Source organism: Rhamphochromis longiceps, linkage group LG3 (assembly GCF_057381845.1).
Source record: "Rhamphochromis longiceps isolate RC_006_pf linkage group LG3, R_longiceps_female_GT1.1, whole genome shotgun sequence".
Classification (NCBI taxonomy): Eukaryota; Metazoa; Chordata; class Actinopteri; order Cichliformes; family Cichlidae; genus Rhamphochromis; species Rhamphochromis longiceps.
The window spans coordinates 22,112,485-22,128,902 of record NC_140559.1 but is presented as its reverse complement, the minus strand read 5'-3'; the positions used below and the strand labels follow the sequence as shown (position 1 = coordinate 22,128,902).

Here is a 16,418-nt window from a genome sequence, read left to right as displayed (position 1 = left end):
GGATCTCAGTTGTTCTCCTGACTGAAGTTTGGTCCATTTACAGCATCCTGCCATGCGATTGCATTTGTCTCTAACCACCAGAAACCCTCACTTTAACTTTTATCAGGTGGAAAAGAGTTAGCATTCATCCAATTGAGATGGTTTTTAACTCTGTGATGTTGCAGTGTTTGTTTGACTTTGGGACCTGAAGCAGACTGAGTTTTAGACCCAGTTTACTCTGCGAGCCTCCTGACTGCGGTAACCGTAATGCTCCCGCAATCCATCTTCGTAGCTTACCAAAGTCATACTAAAACATGTTTTGATAGGTTTTGAGCACCGTGTACCACGTAAAATCGGTTTGAGGTCAGTAAGCGCAACCAGAATTATAAGTGCAGAGAATATAGTAATCATACAAAAGTAATATACCTAAAGAAATACTAACAGAACTTACTCTCCAAAATCATATAGATGATACAGGATCATAATTATTGATTTATGTCGGTTTTATTTTAATGTTGCAGCTTTAGATGGTTGGTACAACTTATATACTGCTGAGTCACTTTATCTATAATAATGTAGCATTACATAGTAATTAAATAAATGTCAGGGAGTACAATGTTTGAATTCAAAATACAGTAGAGCAGAAATAGAAAACTACCAAAAAAAAAAAAAAATACATCAATACGATTCAAACATACAGTATGAATTATATATAAGTACTCAAGTACATGTACAACTTTACTTTGTGTCACTGGTGGTATTAACAGATTTACAGCACTCTGTGTAAGATATAGAAGAATAAGCTGTTTCCTACTTTCTCCACTCATCAGTCTGTAACTCAACCAAACCCATAACGTCTGTGTTCTCCACAGTCTGGTGGTTTTCTGTTTTCTCTGCTGTTTTGTTGAATGTCAAACTCAAACTAACCTCAGTGGCATTTCAATTAAGTTGTGATGTCACTGCTGAGCAGTGCAACAAATCAGGGTCAGTCAATTTAAACCTGACATGAGTTCAGACATTTGATGCTTTTTAGGCTTTGCTGTAATAATTATCATGCATGACATGATAATTATTACAGTAATTGATCACTGAAACCTAACGATGTGTCGTGTGTGTCGAAGCTCCAAAGCGTGTGTCGGGTAATCTCAGGTTGTTTTTGTGAAGCACGTATCGAGGCACACTTTGATTACGTATGCAGTGACGCTCGAGGCCTCGCGGGCAGTCCGTATCACGTGACTGATTCAGGAACTGGTTTTCTGGTGTGTGCCAGATTCGAAATCAAATGGGCAGAAAAACACAGCTGATTTCCCCATCACATTGTGTTGTTGAAGTTGATTACGTACGTGCTACATAGTTGAGCTTCTTCTTCAATGTAACCAGCAAGGAAGAGCTTTTTTTTAATATCTCATCTCTCCTAATAAAGTATGCACAGAGTAATAAATATCACAAATGATAAGAACCATAATATAAATAAACACCACAGATCCTATAATCTGATTTCTGTCTTTTAGTTTATTAAAAACTGAAGCACCACACACTAGTTTGTGTCATTATCCAGATGTAAATAAGCATGCCAAAACGTTGTCCTGATAGTTTCCACTTTCTTTTGTATCAGACATCTGATGGTGTTGACAAAATACCATACTTTCTCTCATAACACATGTTTTTCTGACAGAAGCCATCTTGTTTTTCATCATTTGCTTATGGCCTCAACAATCTACCTAAATGAGGCTGTTTTTACAAGAAAAAATAATCAAATCTTGGATTACATCGACTTGACGCACGATTTTAATCACTTAAAAAATATGTAAAAATAAATTTTCAATTGCATATTTTGATATAAGGTATTGACTTTAATACTTAGTGACGAGAGCCATGATGTTTAATTACTTTTAATTTTTTTTCTGTATTTTAATATTATCACACCTGCTTCAGGACAATGGATTTTTAAGGTACTGGTAATGTATTGTACCATTTAAAATAAATATATATTTATAAAAAAATCATAGTTTTGTAGTATAAACATTGCCTTGGTTTGTCTTTTAGGCAGTTGGGTTAACACTTGTATGCATATTTTTAACCACAAAATTGGGTTTTATCTGCTGGACATGTTTTGTCCCTTATCTCAAGAATCACTGGTTTATTAAAAAGTGAAGCGCCACACAGTTTGTGTGATTATCCAGATGTACATAAGCATGATTACACAGTTACACAATCATACCAAAGCTCTGTCCTGATAGTTTCCACTTTCTCTTTTGTATCAGACATGCTGAGACAATATTCGTAATAAATAACCATGAAAACAATTTATTTATTCAGTTTAGAGGTTTACACATCCCATCATTACAATCAAAGAGCCTTTTTCACTTGAATCGTCCACTTGATGGCGCAGTAGAGCAAATGAATCATCACAATGCTTTGAACCATGAGTCGACCAGTTGGATGGAAACCTTCAGTTCCTCACGAGGCTTCATCTTACCATCACTAGGAGTCATCATCTAATGACGCCTTCCCTACTTCAGTAGAATGCCAGGACCTAGAAAGGAAGAGGGGAGAGCTTAGTGCAGGACGAGCAAGCTAGGTAAGGAAGCAGTGTGTACAACAGTGTTTACGGCAGCTTGAAATAAGCTGCATTAATAAGGCCACAAGCATCACAGCTAAACCACTGTGTGTGCGTCGTGCTAGGTACCCCTGTAACACATCTCTTGCTAAACAGTTTTTGGACTAACTTGTGCTCTGCAGCCAGAGCTTTGTTAGACTGCTAACTGACATATTAACAGTTTTCTTTATATTGACGCAGAGCCAAAGGTAACACTATGAGTATCTTACATTATTATTATTTTGTCAACAGAGAGATTGTCTGAGGACTATGATGACATTACGCAGGTAACCACTGAACATCAGTTCTGGGCCTGTGCTCCATCAGTTAGATGGTGGCTCTCAGATCACTGTAATTGAATTACGTGTGCCACTATAATATATATAAATATATATACTATAATACCTGGTTGTTTGTGTAAACTTCGTACATAAATTTTATTTGTTCTGTCAGCTCACATTCTCTACATGTCAGTCTGAGGGAAAGCGCTGATCCTGATGTTGGTGTGTCAAATTTGTATTTCACCAGTTGACATCACATGCGTACCTTTAGAATGTGGTAGTAAACCCATACAAGGTCCTCTCTGCTGCCTCGTACTCGAATCAGAGTTTGATCGATGTCAAGTGATCTATTGATGTCAAATCACAAGATTTGATATATCAAAAATCCTTGTACATCGAATCAGAGTGTAATCGATGTCAAGTGATCTATTGATGTCAAATCACAAGATTTGATATATCAAAGATACTTGTACATCGAATCAGAGTTTGATCGATGACAAGTGATCTCCATCCATCCATTCGCTTCCGCTTATGCTTTTCAGGGTCGCGGGGGGCGCTGGAGCCTATCCCAGCTGTCATAGGGCGAGAGGCAGGGTACACCGTGGACAGGTCGCCACTCTGTCGCAGGGCTAAAACACAGGGACAGACAACCATTCACGCTCACATTCACACCTAGTGGCAATTTGGATTATCCAATTAACCTATCCCCACAAGCTGCATGTCTTTGGACGGTGGGAGGAAGCCGGAGTACCCGGAGGGAACCCACGCAAACTCCACACAGAAAGACCCCGGTCTGATGGTGGAATTGAACTCAGGACTTTCTTGCTGTGCGGCAACAGTGCTAACCACTATGCCACCATGCTGCCCTATTGATGTCAAATCACAAGATTTGATATATCAAAGATCCTTGTACATCGAATCAGAGTTTGATCGATGTTTGATGTTTTAGAGATACTTTTGATTTTACATAACACTATTTAAAAATTTTAGTAATATCAATTTGATATAGATATTGTTATGTTATTATATGCTGTATGTGTTTTTACTTTTGTTGTCATCTTGCTAGGTCTCTCTAGGAAATGTGATTTGAATCTTAATGAGATTTTTACATGGATAAATAATGGTCTAATAATATAGTAAAGATTAATTATAAATTAACCTGAGTAGCGAAAGACCGCGGTAGGTTTGAAAATGATTTGTCGGGAGTCCGGTGTTCTCACCGGCTCTGGTGAGCCTTGAACCCCAAACACCAGCTATCGAGCTGGTGGGTAACAGAAGACGTCGGGGCGCTTTTGAAAATATGTGGTGTCTTGATAAACTGAGCAGATATTTGAGGTTTACACAGCTACATTCTCGCCTGAAAATATGTTAAACATTTATTTTGTGACCCAGAAAGAATAATAAGAGTAATATTAAAACTAACTAGCTGCTGCCATTGTTGTAAACTGAGCAGGGCCGCACTATGAATTCTGGGACACAGCTTCTTCTTCTTCGGGGTTTAACGGCAGCTGGCATCCTCGTACATGCAGTGCTGCCATCTTCTGTTTCAGTCCGTTATTACCCTCTTAAATCCTACTACTTATTCCTGCGTCTTTTGGGATCTTACGAAGCTTCAAACGACGCGTCGACTATTTAATTAGTTGTCAATGATTTTGATAGTCGACGTAATCGTGGCAGCCCTAATGTCAACGCAGAGATTGTTCAGTAAACTTCATTTCCTACTTCATCAGTCAGAGGAGTAGGAAGTGGGGGATTATTTTTGTTCTTTTTTTTACAGATCAAAATAACAGCCACAAGAGCTGGTACAAGAAACAAAACAAAATATATCACTTTATATCTAATGACTCCATCCTCTGTGTCTCCTCCTGTCTGACCTGCAGGTGAGAAACAGGTGTGAGGTGTCAGCTGTCAGGTAGGTGATGAGTGAAGAACAGAACAGAATCCATTTCCTCTTCAAACTGCTGTCAGACATTATCTACTGCACTCTGATCACATCACTCAGACCAGCTGCTTTCTACAAAGTCTCATCAACAACATCTTTAGAAACAAACATCAAGTCTAATGAGCGTCTGAACTTCTTTAAGTTGCTTGAAGACATTTCACCTCTCAATCGAGAAGAGTGTCCCCCCAAAAGGGACATGGACCCCCTAATGATCCTCTACCTAATCACAATAGCTAAGGTGTAAAAACAGGTGTAGGTCACAATCAGCCAAGGTTTCAGGTGAGTTCATTGTGAAATCTAGCCCCATAAGACCCTAGTCCTATTATGAGAGGTCAAAAGGCCCAGGATGTGCGTAGGTGTTAAGGTGTCTGGGAAAGGATCTCAAAACTGAATTATAGATGGCAGACAGTTGGTGACAGACAGTTTTTCACTATGGCTGAATGTTAAATTACTGTTTGAAGAGTTGAGTGAGAGATCTGATTTTTGTAGTTTTGTCCATTTTGGAAGTTTTTTGTTACTTTTCTAAGTGAATGCCATGCTTTTGGGACTTCTGAATTGATTTGAATTCCTTTTAGATTATTGAACGTGTTGCACAACACATATAATTAAATGTGTGTTGGAAATATTTGATTAACCTTGGATAATGTTTATTACTCTTATTGCTAAATTACTTTACTTTGATGGGACCCATGCAAATGGTTTTCTATAACATTATTTTTGAATGAAATTCATTATAAGAATCAAATGTTATGTCTTTGGTTATTGGTTTATTGGCTGTTATATAAAATATGACATTAATTATTTGACTTTTCTATTTATGGATTTATTTTTCAATTGTAATGGCAGTAGAACGCTGTTCCAATTTAACTGTGAATGCTAATTTATGTTTTTAACCTTGATTAAGTCAGAGTTTTTTCCCCATTATCAAACCCCTGATCAGCGCAGGATGGCGAGCCACCTGACCACCGCTGTATTGCGGTAGGACTGATAAATCTATATAAACTGATAAATGGACTTCAACTTCCTACCTGTTTGGAAACACGGCTTATTGCAGGTCAACTAAACTGAACTGACTAAACCTTGTTCAACTTCCTCTTGGGACTAAATTAGTTGTTTTGTATTATTATTATTGTTATTATTATTATTATTATTATTATTATTCTTGTTATTATTATCACTATCATTGTGTTTTTTATAATATATATGCTGTTGGGAATAAATAATTTTTCAGTGTCTCAACAATGCTATGCTTATTTATTAATAAGTGTTATGAAGTTATATAGTGTAGTATTAAGTCGACACAGCCCTGAAAAATAAAGGCATTAGACCATGTGTCCTTGGGGAGTAGAAAGCTGCAGGCTCTTGCTCACGCTTGCCTGGGAAAATTAGACAAGAGGGGACTGTCTCTAGTGGAAAGTTACTGAGACACTGTTGTTTAGACTAGAATGAGAGAGCTTCTGTAATAAAACTGTCAGGGGCACACCACCAATTTGAGATCTGCGGCAACGTGTCATGCAGGACGCATCTCCCTTCTAAAAGTAATAAAGTGTTGAATGGTCTACTGAGCAGTGTTTTGTCTTCCATCGGATGCCTCTGAGGAATCAAAAGAACTCGGTGAAGTGTTGATATTTACAATGTATATATATTTTTCTTTTGTTTATCTGTTTATAAATTTCATCTCACCATAAGATACATAATACATGTATATTTGAGCTCTACTTCTGTTGTTTGTATTTTATCCGCACACTCAGGCTCCGTAGTCGAAGCACTTCTGACTAGCTTATTATCAAGCTGCAGTCAGGCACCCTGATCCTTTACTGCGTTACATTGTGCCATGCGTTTATGAAGTGGCTGTTTGGTCTCTCCAATTTAGAGGTCTGAGCATTCCTCATTACATTAAAGTATACACTAGGATTTTAAGTTTGTGATTAGGAGTTCTGTCTTTGGGAAGAACCAGTTTTTTTCTGGGTGTGTTGCTGGGTCTGAGGTACACTGGGATGTTCTCCCATCGGGCTTAAGTCTGGGACTCTCCGCCATTTGAACCTAGAACTGAAGAAGCTTCTTGGATGAGAGGTGAAACATCTTTAAGCAACGTAAAGAAGTCCAGATGCTTTTCTTTCCAAGCTCCTTAGATTACGATGACCTGGATGACTGAAAACCTTCACAGACAAACAAACATCAACAAACAGGAAGCAGCTTCACCTCTGATCACACACACACTCAACTCTACTCACTCACCTGAAGGAACAACTCTCAGGTTGACAACAGTGATGAGGTCACTATCCAGTTTTGCTCTCCTTCTGTGTTTTGCTCCCTTCATGAAGACGCAACACATGTATGTTCCAGTGTCATTAACTGTCACATTGTTCAGAATCAAAGACACGTCTCCATCCTTCATCTTTCGGTCCTGCAGATCCACCCGGTTCTTAAAAGATGGATGCTGGTCATCTGGAATAAACTTCTGGTCCTGGTAAAAGAAGACATGTTCTGCCCCCAGATCAGTTCTGCTCCACTCTATAACCACGCTGCGATCGCTGTTGAGGTTTGAAACTTGACATGGCAGAATGACTGTCTGTCCAGCTGTCGTGTTTATCTGGACTGAAGGACAGGAAACACCACAGAGCAGAGAGGTTAAAAACATAATAGAAAACATCAGCAACTAGGAAGCAGCTCGTTTTTTGATCAAAAACAATTGTAATAACTCACCAAGAGGAAGAATATTTAGCTCTATGGTACAGGTGTGCTCTGTTGCTCTCTCCCTCTGGTTTGCTCCTCGCATGACGACATGGCATTCATATGTTCCACTATCAGCAGGCGTCACATTGTTCAGAATCAAAGACACGTCTCCATCCTTCTTCTGCCTGTCCTGAAGATCCACCCGATTCTTAAAAAACGGATGCTGATGATCTGGAACAAAGTGCCCATCCTGGAACAACAAGGCATAACCTGCCCCCAAATCAGATCTGATCCACTCTACAACTATGATGGGCTTCTGATTGTTGTGAGCTCGACATGGCAGAGTGATGTTCTGTCCAGACTCAGCTGTGATGTTTATCTTGTCTGAAAGAAGAAATAAAAGATAGCTAAAGTAAGAGAGAGAGAAAACAGAGATAAAGCTAATGGTATCTATTTAAAAAAATCCAATGTTGCCTTGTTCTTGAGTTACCGCACTCACAAGATTTTTGGAAAACTTGACTTCTGACCAAGGTCTGGTCAAACTTATCGTCATTCTCACATTCACATACTTCGTTCTCCAGGCCGCTGCCCACCTGCCTAACCAGTTGACAACAATACCCCATCAGCCTTTTAAAGCTGAGGTATCAGTTTGAAAGTCCTCTTTCTCAAGTTATCTTACTCACAAGGCTTGGTGTCCCCACCAGCTGCCTTTACCAAAGTTAAAACAGATAAACCCACCCACCCTCAGACCCCACATTGTGAGATGTGCACAAAGGTAAAGTTTATGCAGACTAGAAATAAGGAGCCTGATGTAAGAGTATAGGTAATGATCATTCCAGTGCAGTGTTTGTGTATTATCTCGAAAGTAAGAGTGACAAGGTGCAAGCAACACAAAAGTTTCTGGCTGATACAGCCACGTATGGGCAGATTAAATATATCAGATCAGAACAGACTTTATGGGGAAAACTTATCAGACTCTTCTTAGCAAAACTGGGATCAGACATGAGACCTAAGAACCACACACAAAAGAGTACTGCTAAGTAGGGATGGGTATTGATAAGATTTTCACGATTCCGATTCCATTTTTGATTCTGTTTAACGATTCGATTCTTTATCGATTCTTTTTAAAAAACATGAGAACACACAGGTCGATTAGCTTAGAACTTTCTTTTATATCTTCTCTTTGAACAAAATAGAAATTTAGGAGTAACATGGCCTTACAAACCCAGCAGTGAGATCTTAAGAGATCCAGCCCACGGCTCTTCAATGGGGTGTCACAGGGTCCCCAGGAAAAAAATATATAAATGTAAAATAATAAAATAAATATTCTTCTGTAGCAATAACAAAGTATAACATAAATTATTCTGTAGCAATTACACAAGAATATCCAGTAATGTCCGTGCCTACAATTAAACACATTCACTTACTGAAAATCATCTGCTGCGGCAAATGGGTGCAAACCTTTGACCACAAACTTAGTCACTGCTCGGTGACATTCGTCTATCCCGGCCTGAAAGGAGAGGCTACCGGTAGACTGCAGTGAGAACTGCCAGCATCTGAGCCAGCCAGACTCTGTCTCTCTCATCATGGTCACCTAAATGCACAGTAATAGCAGGTTTTGTAATAAGGCAGATCGCTCTAACATAATATGCACTGTTAGTTGATTATTTACCTGCCGCATTAACGGGAGAGGACGTGCAAACGTTACCGCTGCTGCTGGGTTGAGATTCACGAGTCCGGAGCGGAATTAAAAACACGACATTCATTTAAGGTTATCGTGTGTTTTGTGAGCAAATGCTTTTGCATATTCGTAGTGTTTCCTACCTTTAATGAAATATCTACTTTGCAAGTATTGTAAGTTGCCCTGTTGTCATCCGTTCTCGTAAAGTGTAACCAAAGTTTTGAGCGTTTGAGCCGCTTAGGCGCCGTGTTTCCTGCCAGGTAAATGACGCTCCGCAATGTGGTGACGTCATTCGGGGCGACTGGAATCGAGAAGGGAATAGTTTGCAAAAATGGCAAACAATTCCAAGGAAATGAAACAGTGGGAACAAGAACCGGTTTTCGATACCCATCCCTACTGCTAAGCAAAACTGGCGTACAGTCTTTGACGTGGCCAGATGTATGCTAACAGAGAGAGAGTTACTTAAGGAGTTTGCATGTACTACAAACAGCAGCTGTGGTGATTAACAGATGTTTTAACAAACTCACAAAACAGACATCGTATTTGATGCTGACAAGAAGAAAGCCAAACCTTTTCAAGATGCAAAAATTTGGAACAGCATATTATGTTTATAAACAGAACAAGAGAAAACTAGACTAAAGGTGTGCAAAGGGAATGTTAGCTGGAAATGACAAAAATATTTCAGCATTCTGGGTCTTTTATCCTAACAGTGGGAAAGTGCTCAGCCACAGACTTGTCATGTCTGTGATGAAAACAACTGTGGGAAGACAAACACAAACTGACATGATGCCATGTGATAAAGATGACTTAGATATAAAATAGGACTAAAAAGACGAAGTCAAAAGATGGGTGTAGACTTTGAAGAAACTTTCTCCCCCACTGCTTATCTGACCACTATCATGGTATCTATGCAAAGAGCAGTACAATTAAACATGGTTTTACATCAGATGGATGTTAAAACTGCCTATCTACGCACACCACTAAATTGTGAGACAAACATGAAACAACCAGAGAGCTAAAAGGTAGCTGAATGTGATGCAAATGAAAGGTTGAAATAGTAACTGTATGGGCTAAAACAATCAGGCAGAAGCTGGAATAAGATGTTACATGAACATAAGAGTGGGAACAACTTTGTGCTCCTCAATTTTATGGTTACACATGAACACCAAAGAATGAAAAGGTAATCTAGGCAGGAAATGTATGCAGGAAAATTCTAAATGAAAGAGTTAACTGAAACATTTTACTGGTATTGATTTTGACCAGAGAGATAACTATGTGAGGATGTCACAGAAAAAAGAAAAATATGTGGGGAAAAAAATCCTTGAAAGGTTTAATATGCAAGGTTACAAAGCTAGAGCGACACCTTGTGAGCAAAAACTGAACTACACTGATGGTGTAGAAAAGATGAACGATTTCCAAAGGTACAGAGAGGCTGTCTGATCAGTGCTGCAGTAAAACCAGAGTTCTGAGCACATAGTGATACAGATTGTGGGGCTGATGTAACAGACAGAATGACACAGCAGAACTGGTTACTGTATAGGCCTGACTGTGAATGATCATTTAATGTAATAGAAAACTAAAAAGCAAACCACTGTTGCATTATCAAGCTGTGAAGCTGAGTACATGGCCTTAGCTACAACTGTACAAGAGAGTATGTACTCATATAGCTGTTCGAAGGTATCGATGGACCTATGCACCACCTAAGGTTTATGAAGACAACCAGGGTGTGATAGCATTGGCAATGAATCCTTTAACCGGACAGAGATGCAAGCATAGTGACATAAACTATCACTTTATAAGGTCAACTGTAAATGAAAGGAAAATTATTTTGGATAGCTGTCCGATGGGATGGTAAAAGATGTGATGACAAAACCTGCTACAAAAGTTAAGTTGTTTAAATTTGAATGGTTCATGTTCATACCATGCATAAAAAAGTTTTGTATGATACTGGGTGAGAAACCTCGTGTTTTTAGGAGAATGACAAAGTGAGAGCAAGTGGAGGTGTTAGATAAAAATATGCTCTAAACTGTAAGAAGGTCATCTTTCTTTAGTATTTTCTAGACACAGACAATGTTTGAGCTGATGTAGAGAGCATATAGAGGAAAATGGAAACAGCCAATAAAATTATTGTTTGGCATGTGACGTGCATGTGCCTGTCAATAAAGTTACTCTCTCTCTCTCTCTCTCTCTCTCGGAGCATGTTAAGTCTAAAAATGGCGGAAGGCTGTTGTGTGTTTATTCCTCCGTAATAATCCTCGGCGCAGTCTCGATATTTACACCAGAATTCCTGCGCATTTCTCCTTCGCTAACACTTTCAAATAAGAAAATATGAATGCTGCAGAAAATCGTTAATGTGGTGATTTATCGCACAAAGCGGTAAAACAAAGATTTTAATTAGTTAATTATTTTATCACTGAGCGCGCTTCAGTGCTGCTGTGAAGGTGGCGGCAGCACATCAGCGCTCTGAAACCATTTAAAGATAAAAGCTGACTGTCCCACCGCCAAACGTGGAAATCACTCGTTTGCAGAACAAAGTCAGTTGAATGTGACTGATTGAACACATATGTGTGTGTTCTGCGTTCTTGCAACTGCGACAGCAGTAGAGTAAGGGCGTTTCCACACCTAAAGCTCGTTTACTCGGGTCCGAATCCCAGTTTCTAAACTGGTGGTTTGGTTTGTTTTCACACAGAAAAATCAAAGTGAACTCCAAACAAAATGCTTCACTACAAACAACGTGAACATGTCTGCAAAAGGTTCCGTCAGAACAACATTTAAATGAGATTAGATTAAAACAAACTGTCACTTACCATTGGAGCCTGAGGCGAGAGTCACAGAGAGTATGATCCACGGCACAAATCCTGCGCGGAAGATGTTACACATGTTCTCGGTGACATCTCTATAAACATCAAACAAAGTTTCCAAAGTTTATTCCAAATACAACTCCATGTTTCAGCTTCTGTTTTACAGCGTACCGGAGGATCAATACTAGGCTGCGTATTGATACCGAAACTTTAGACTTGTAAGTTCCTGCTCTGAACTTGATTTGGATGTTCGAAACTCAATTTTTAACGTCACTGATTTGAGCTAAATGTGTATTTTGTTATCAAAAGAGGACACAGAAGGAGATGAATACAATAAGAAGAAACTCCAGTGTAAAAAATACCTGATATAAGAACTATTTATCCTTCCGCTGAGACGCCTCCTCATGGGATCACCTCACGGCGCGCAGCGGAGTCTTACAAATGCTTTTGTTCGAGTTGCGTCATTTTTTTTTCTATTTCCTTGCAGTTTTCTGACTCTTTGGTGACTCACAGTTGTTGTTGTTTTGTTTCTTTCGTTTCGTGTTGTGGGGGGGGGGGGGCTGTGTCAGGAAATTATTGATCAGTGAGCAGATTAATGGTCAACATGCACGAAGCTTTTCAGCCTCAGTGGGAAGTTATTAAAGCAGAGAGATGCAGTCGATTAAGCAGTATTCACACAACGTTTCCGCTCACTTCCTCTCAAACCGCTTTCAGCTACAGGAAGATGCAAGCTGTTTCCACGAATCTGCAACACGATCAACACAAGTCACGTTAAGATAAACATTAAACAAAGTCATTGGTAGTCATTCAGGTTCAAAAAGAAAAGTTTTGCTCTGTAATCTCAGAGGCATCATACTGTCAGTGAAGGCATCGCACAAGTACTGACATGTTTTCATTCATGTGGATTTACTGTCTGCGGCTTCCTGAGTTAATTCAGCCACTCACAATTTGTTTTAACAGTCAAAGAAGGCATCAAATTATTCCTTTATAGTTAGTTATCATTCTGTTTGAGCATTTGAACGCTTTCTGAAAGCTTTGTCAAACAGTCGAACCATTGCTTTCATGATAACCACAACAACGACATCATGTCACAGAGGAAGAGGAGGAGGGCTTGAGTGACTTTGAACTGGTCAGTGTTGATTTGATATTACCGAGAGTGGCATGAAGGGCACTGTCCTGTCCTCCCTGTGATGGAGGGAGATGACGTCGCTCTGCTTTGTAAATCAAAGACCACTCCCTCCAACATCACAGCTGCTTTTTATCAGTGATGGCCAAATGAGGCTTTCTGACGCATTGAAGCTTGTATTGAAAAACGGCTCATTGGTGACATCTGGTGGCCAAAAATATGACGAGCAGCTTGAATCTACAAAATAAAACGAACTGCTTCATTATGACTGCTCACTCTATAGAATGGAGTTCTGTTTGATATTGGGCCACCGCTGTGTTGCTTTGAACTTTGAAAAAAATCGTTGTCCATTTCTTTAATAAATAATTTTGCTCAGTAAATTTTCCTTGTTTAAACATGCGCCATGGTGTGGTTCTGTTTTACTTGTGACTTCTTGATGAAAAATACATATAACATACATATAATTCACTGGACAGCTGGACAAGTATGTTTATAAATATAATATTAGGCCAATTTTCTTACACATATTTTTGACCTAGGGGTTGAATTGATTGTGAACTGGAAAGGGAGAATGCTTATGAACTTGCAAAATAAAAACTTGACGCATTTAAGGTAACACTTTTTCATTTTTCTTTAAGAAGAGAATTTGTTCTGCTGTGCGATGGCCGAGGCTGTTTCTTTTCTTGGAGATAATTTCTCCTGCCTTAGAGAAAATTCTTTCCCATGAAACGGAAGAGGCTGGAGTGCAGAGAAACTGCAATTCAAGTTGGTAGAGATGCAGTTATACGGTCTTCCTGGGTCCCACAGAGGATCACCTTAAAAGAATAAACAAATTAAATTGCTGGACATCTTGTAGAATAACATTTTAAGATTATTTAAAAAAAAATGTTATTATATTAAATTCATGTCTTTCTAAATGTGTTTATAAGTTATATAATGATATTTATATTATGAAAAGCGTATTTTTGACATTTTAAGTTTTTCACATTTTCAGATAGAAACACGCACATAAATAAGCACAAAACCAAAGTAAACAAAAAAACCTAAAACCTGGCAAACCCACCTGATTGACCAGAATCAACTCACATACACGACAGGACCTCCTCTCTTCTGGCTCCATATCTCTCCACAGAATGATCAGTGGTTCGCCATCTCTGTTTCATTCTTCAACTGTGGATCTGCCTTGTCATTTTCCCAAACCAACTCGGACTCAGCTCTTTCAGTGCCACTCCATCACCACTGTTCCCCTTGCTGAGCTGCGTCTATCACAGTTTATGTTCAAAGTTTACAGTAATCTCATAGCTTCTGTTCATAGTACATCACACTCACTTTGTCTGAGACCTCATACTTCATGTTACAGTAACTTCATTTTTACTTCATGTAAATATTATTGTCACAACATCACTGTGAATTAAATTCTTGTTCACTTCATTCTGGGCCTCCGTTTTAAGTCTGCTTTTAGGACCACCTCACGTTCTGGCTTCAGCCACATGTCACCAGTAATGACATGCATATCTTTACACTGTGGTAGGAAACCCACACATGCTCCTGTCTGCTGTCTGGTTTTCCACAGACTCGTGTACATCACAGCCAGCAGACTCACATGTGACACCTTTCTTTGTAACTGACACGTTGGCTGTGGCTTAACTTTAGCCATCTGTGGTGTGTTTGCTCTCAGCTTTGTCTGCAGCACGCCTCACAACAAACATCTACTACAACTGCAGTGCTATTCAGGTCTGTGGCAAAGCAGATCAAAGCAGAAATAAAAAAATAATGATGTTGCATCATTAACAACAAATTGATTAACATGAATTGCTACTTTATTGTGCTGCAGGGCCCTAGTTCATGGGGCCTGGCCGGCACAGCACAAACAAGGTCCTAAAGGATGGTTCCGACCCTCCTTTAGGCCCACCACCCATATGAGGCACTATAGGGGTAGGTGCAATGCGTGCTGGGCGGCGACAAGAAGCGGGAGACCCTGGCAGACTGATCCCTGGCTACTGACACTTGCTATTCGGACAATGAATGTCACCTCTCTGGAAGGAGCCCGAGTTTAGGCAAAGAGGTTGAGAGGTACTGGCTAGATATAGTCGGTGTGCTGAAAGGTGTTCCACCTGTGGACTCTGTTGTCCTACTGAAAGATTTCAACACTTATGTGGGAAACGATAGCGAGACCTGGAGGAAGGCTCTGCCAGATCTGAACCCAAGTGGTGTTCTGTTACCAGATCACGTGGATCATGTGGTGGGGAGGATGCTGGACAGACCTGAGGCACCCAAACGTATACTCAGGGTACACTGGGAACATCTGACAGATGCCCTGATCTCCAAAATCTTCAACTCCCACATTCAGTAGAGCTTCAACAGCATTCCGAGGGAGACTGGGGATACTAAACTCAAACGGACCATTTTCCACACCTCCATTGCTGCTGCTGTACTCAGCTATGGCCGCAAGGTGGTTGGTGCTTGTTGTGGTGGTAACCCCCGAACAAATGGTGGACATCAGAGGTGAAGGGAGCAATCAGGCTGAAGATTGCTCCCTTCAATCTCCGGAGGCAGCAACTGGGACCGACAGGCAGAGTGGAACAGCTTTAGGTAGTGACTGAAAGAACAAGGTCGCAGATACAAGCAGTGGAAATAAGCTTTCTCCTAAGGGTAGCTGGCTTCTCCTTTAGAGATAGGATGAGGAGTTTGACCATCCAGGAGGAGCTCAGAGTAGAGCCGCTGCTCGTCCACATTGAAAATAGGTATTTCTGGGATCTGAAAGGTACGCTTCCTCGGTGAGGTGTTTCAGACCGTCCCATCACGAGGAGGCCCCGGGGCAGAGCCAGGACACCCTCGAGAGATTATGTATCTTGGCTTGCCTGGGAACGATTTCTTGTTCCCCTGGACAAGCTGGAGGAGGTGCCCAGGGGAGAAGGAGGTCTTAGGCTTCTCTGTTTAGGCTGCTGCCCCAATGTAATATTTAAGGGTGCAGTGTTGTCAGAAAGACAGTGACATCTCAACGTGCATAAAACCTTTCCTGTTTTCTTCACAGTCAGGGGTTAAAAAAAGACTTTATAAATGTGTCTCTCCCACACTGATGACTTTGGATAAACAGAACCAATCACAGTGTTGGTCTTTGTCTCAGTAATAGAAGTTTTACCTGTTTTTGACAGCAAGTCAACGGTTTAAGCAGAGAGAAGCAGCAATCAAAACAACTGCAGGTCACTGTCTCTCAGATGAGCTGCAGTCAGCTACAGAAAGAACCACATTGTTTCCACAAATCTGCAACACGACCAACACAGGAGATGATTAAGATCAAAGTTAATCAAATACACAGATAATCACTTTTGA

The 16,418-nt window shown here is 40.0% G+C and overlaps 1 protein-coding gene and 1 long non-coding RNA gene across 3 annotated transcripts in view; one reads left to right on the top strand and one right to left on the bottom strand.

The window, feature by feature from the left end:
• The window catches only part of LOC146673433 (uncharacterized), a 461,960-nt gene that overhangs the window by 373,087 nt on the left and 72,455 nt on the right, over window positions 1-16,418 (top strand). The window lies entirely within an intron of this gene.
• LOC146673439 (junctional adhesion molecule-like) lies at window positions 1,870-13,203 on the bottom strand. Of its 2 annotated transcripts, XM_085401872.1 has the most exons (7): window positions 13,111-13,203; window positions 12,322-12,704; window positions 11,966-12,054; window positions 7,508-7,861; window positions 7,040-7,399; window positions 4,690-4,733; window positions 1,870-2,515 (listed from the first exon to the last, which is right to left on the bottom strand). In XM_085401872.1, exons 2-7 carry the CDS (start codon window positions 12,363-12,365, stop codon window positions 2,498-2,500), a joined length of 909 nt encoding a protein of 302 aa, XP_085257998.1. In that variant the 5' UTR covers window positions 12,366-12,704; window positions 13,111-13,203; the 3' UTR covers window positions 1,870-2,497. The 2 variants fall into 2 exon arrangements, with proteins under 2 accessions (XP_085257998.1, XP_085257999.1); XM_085401873.1 differs by lacking the exon at window positions 4,690-4,733 and having other exon boundaries at window positions 1,874-2,515; window positions 12,322-13,165.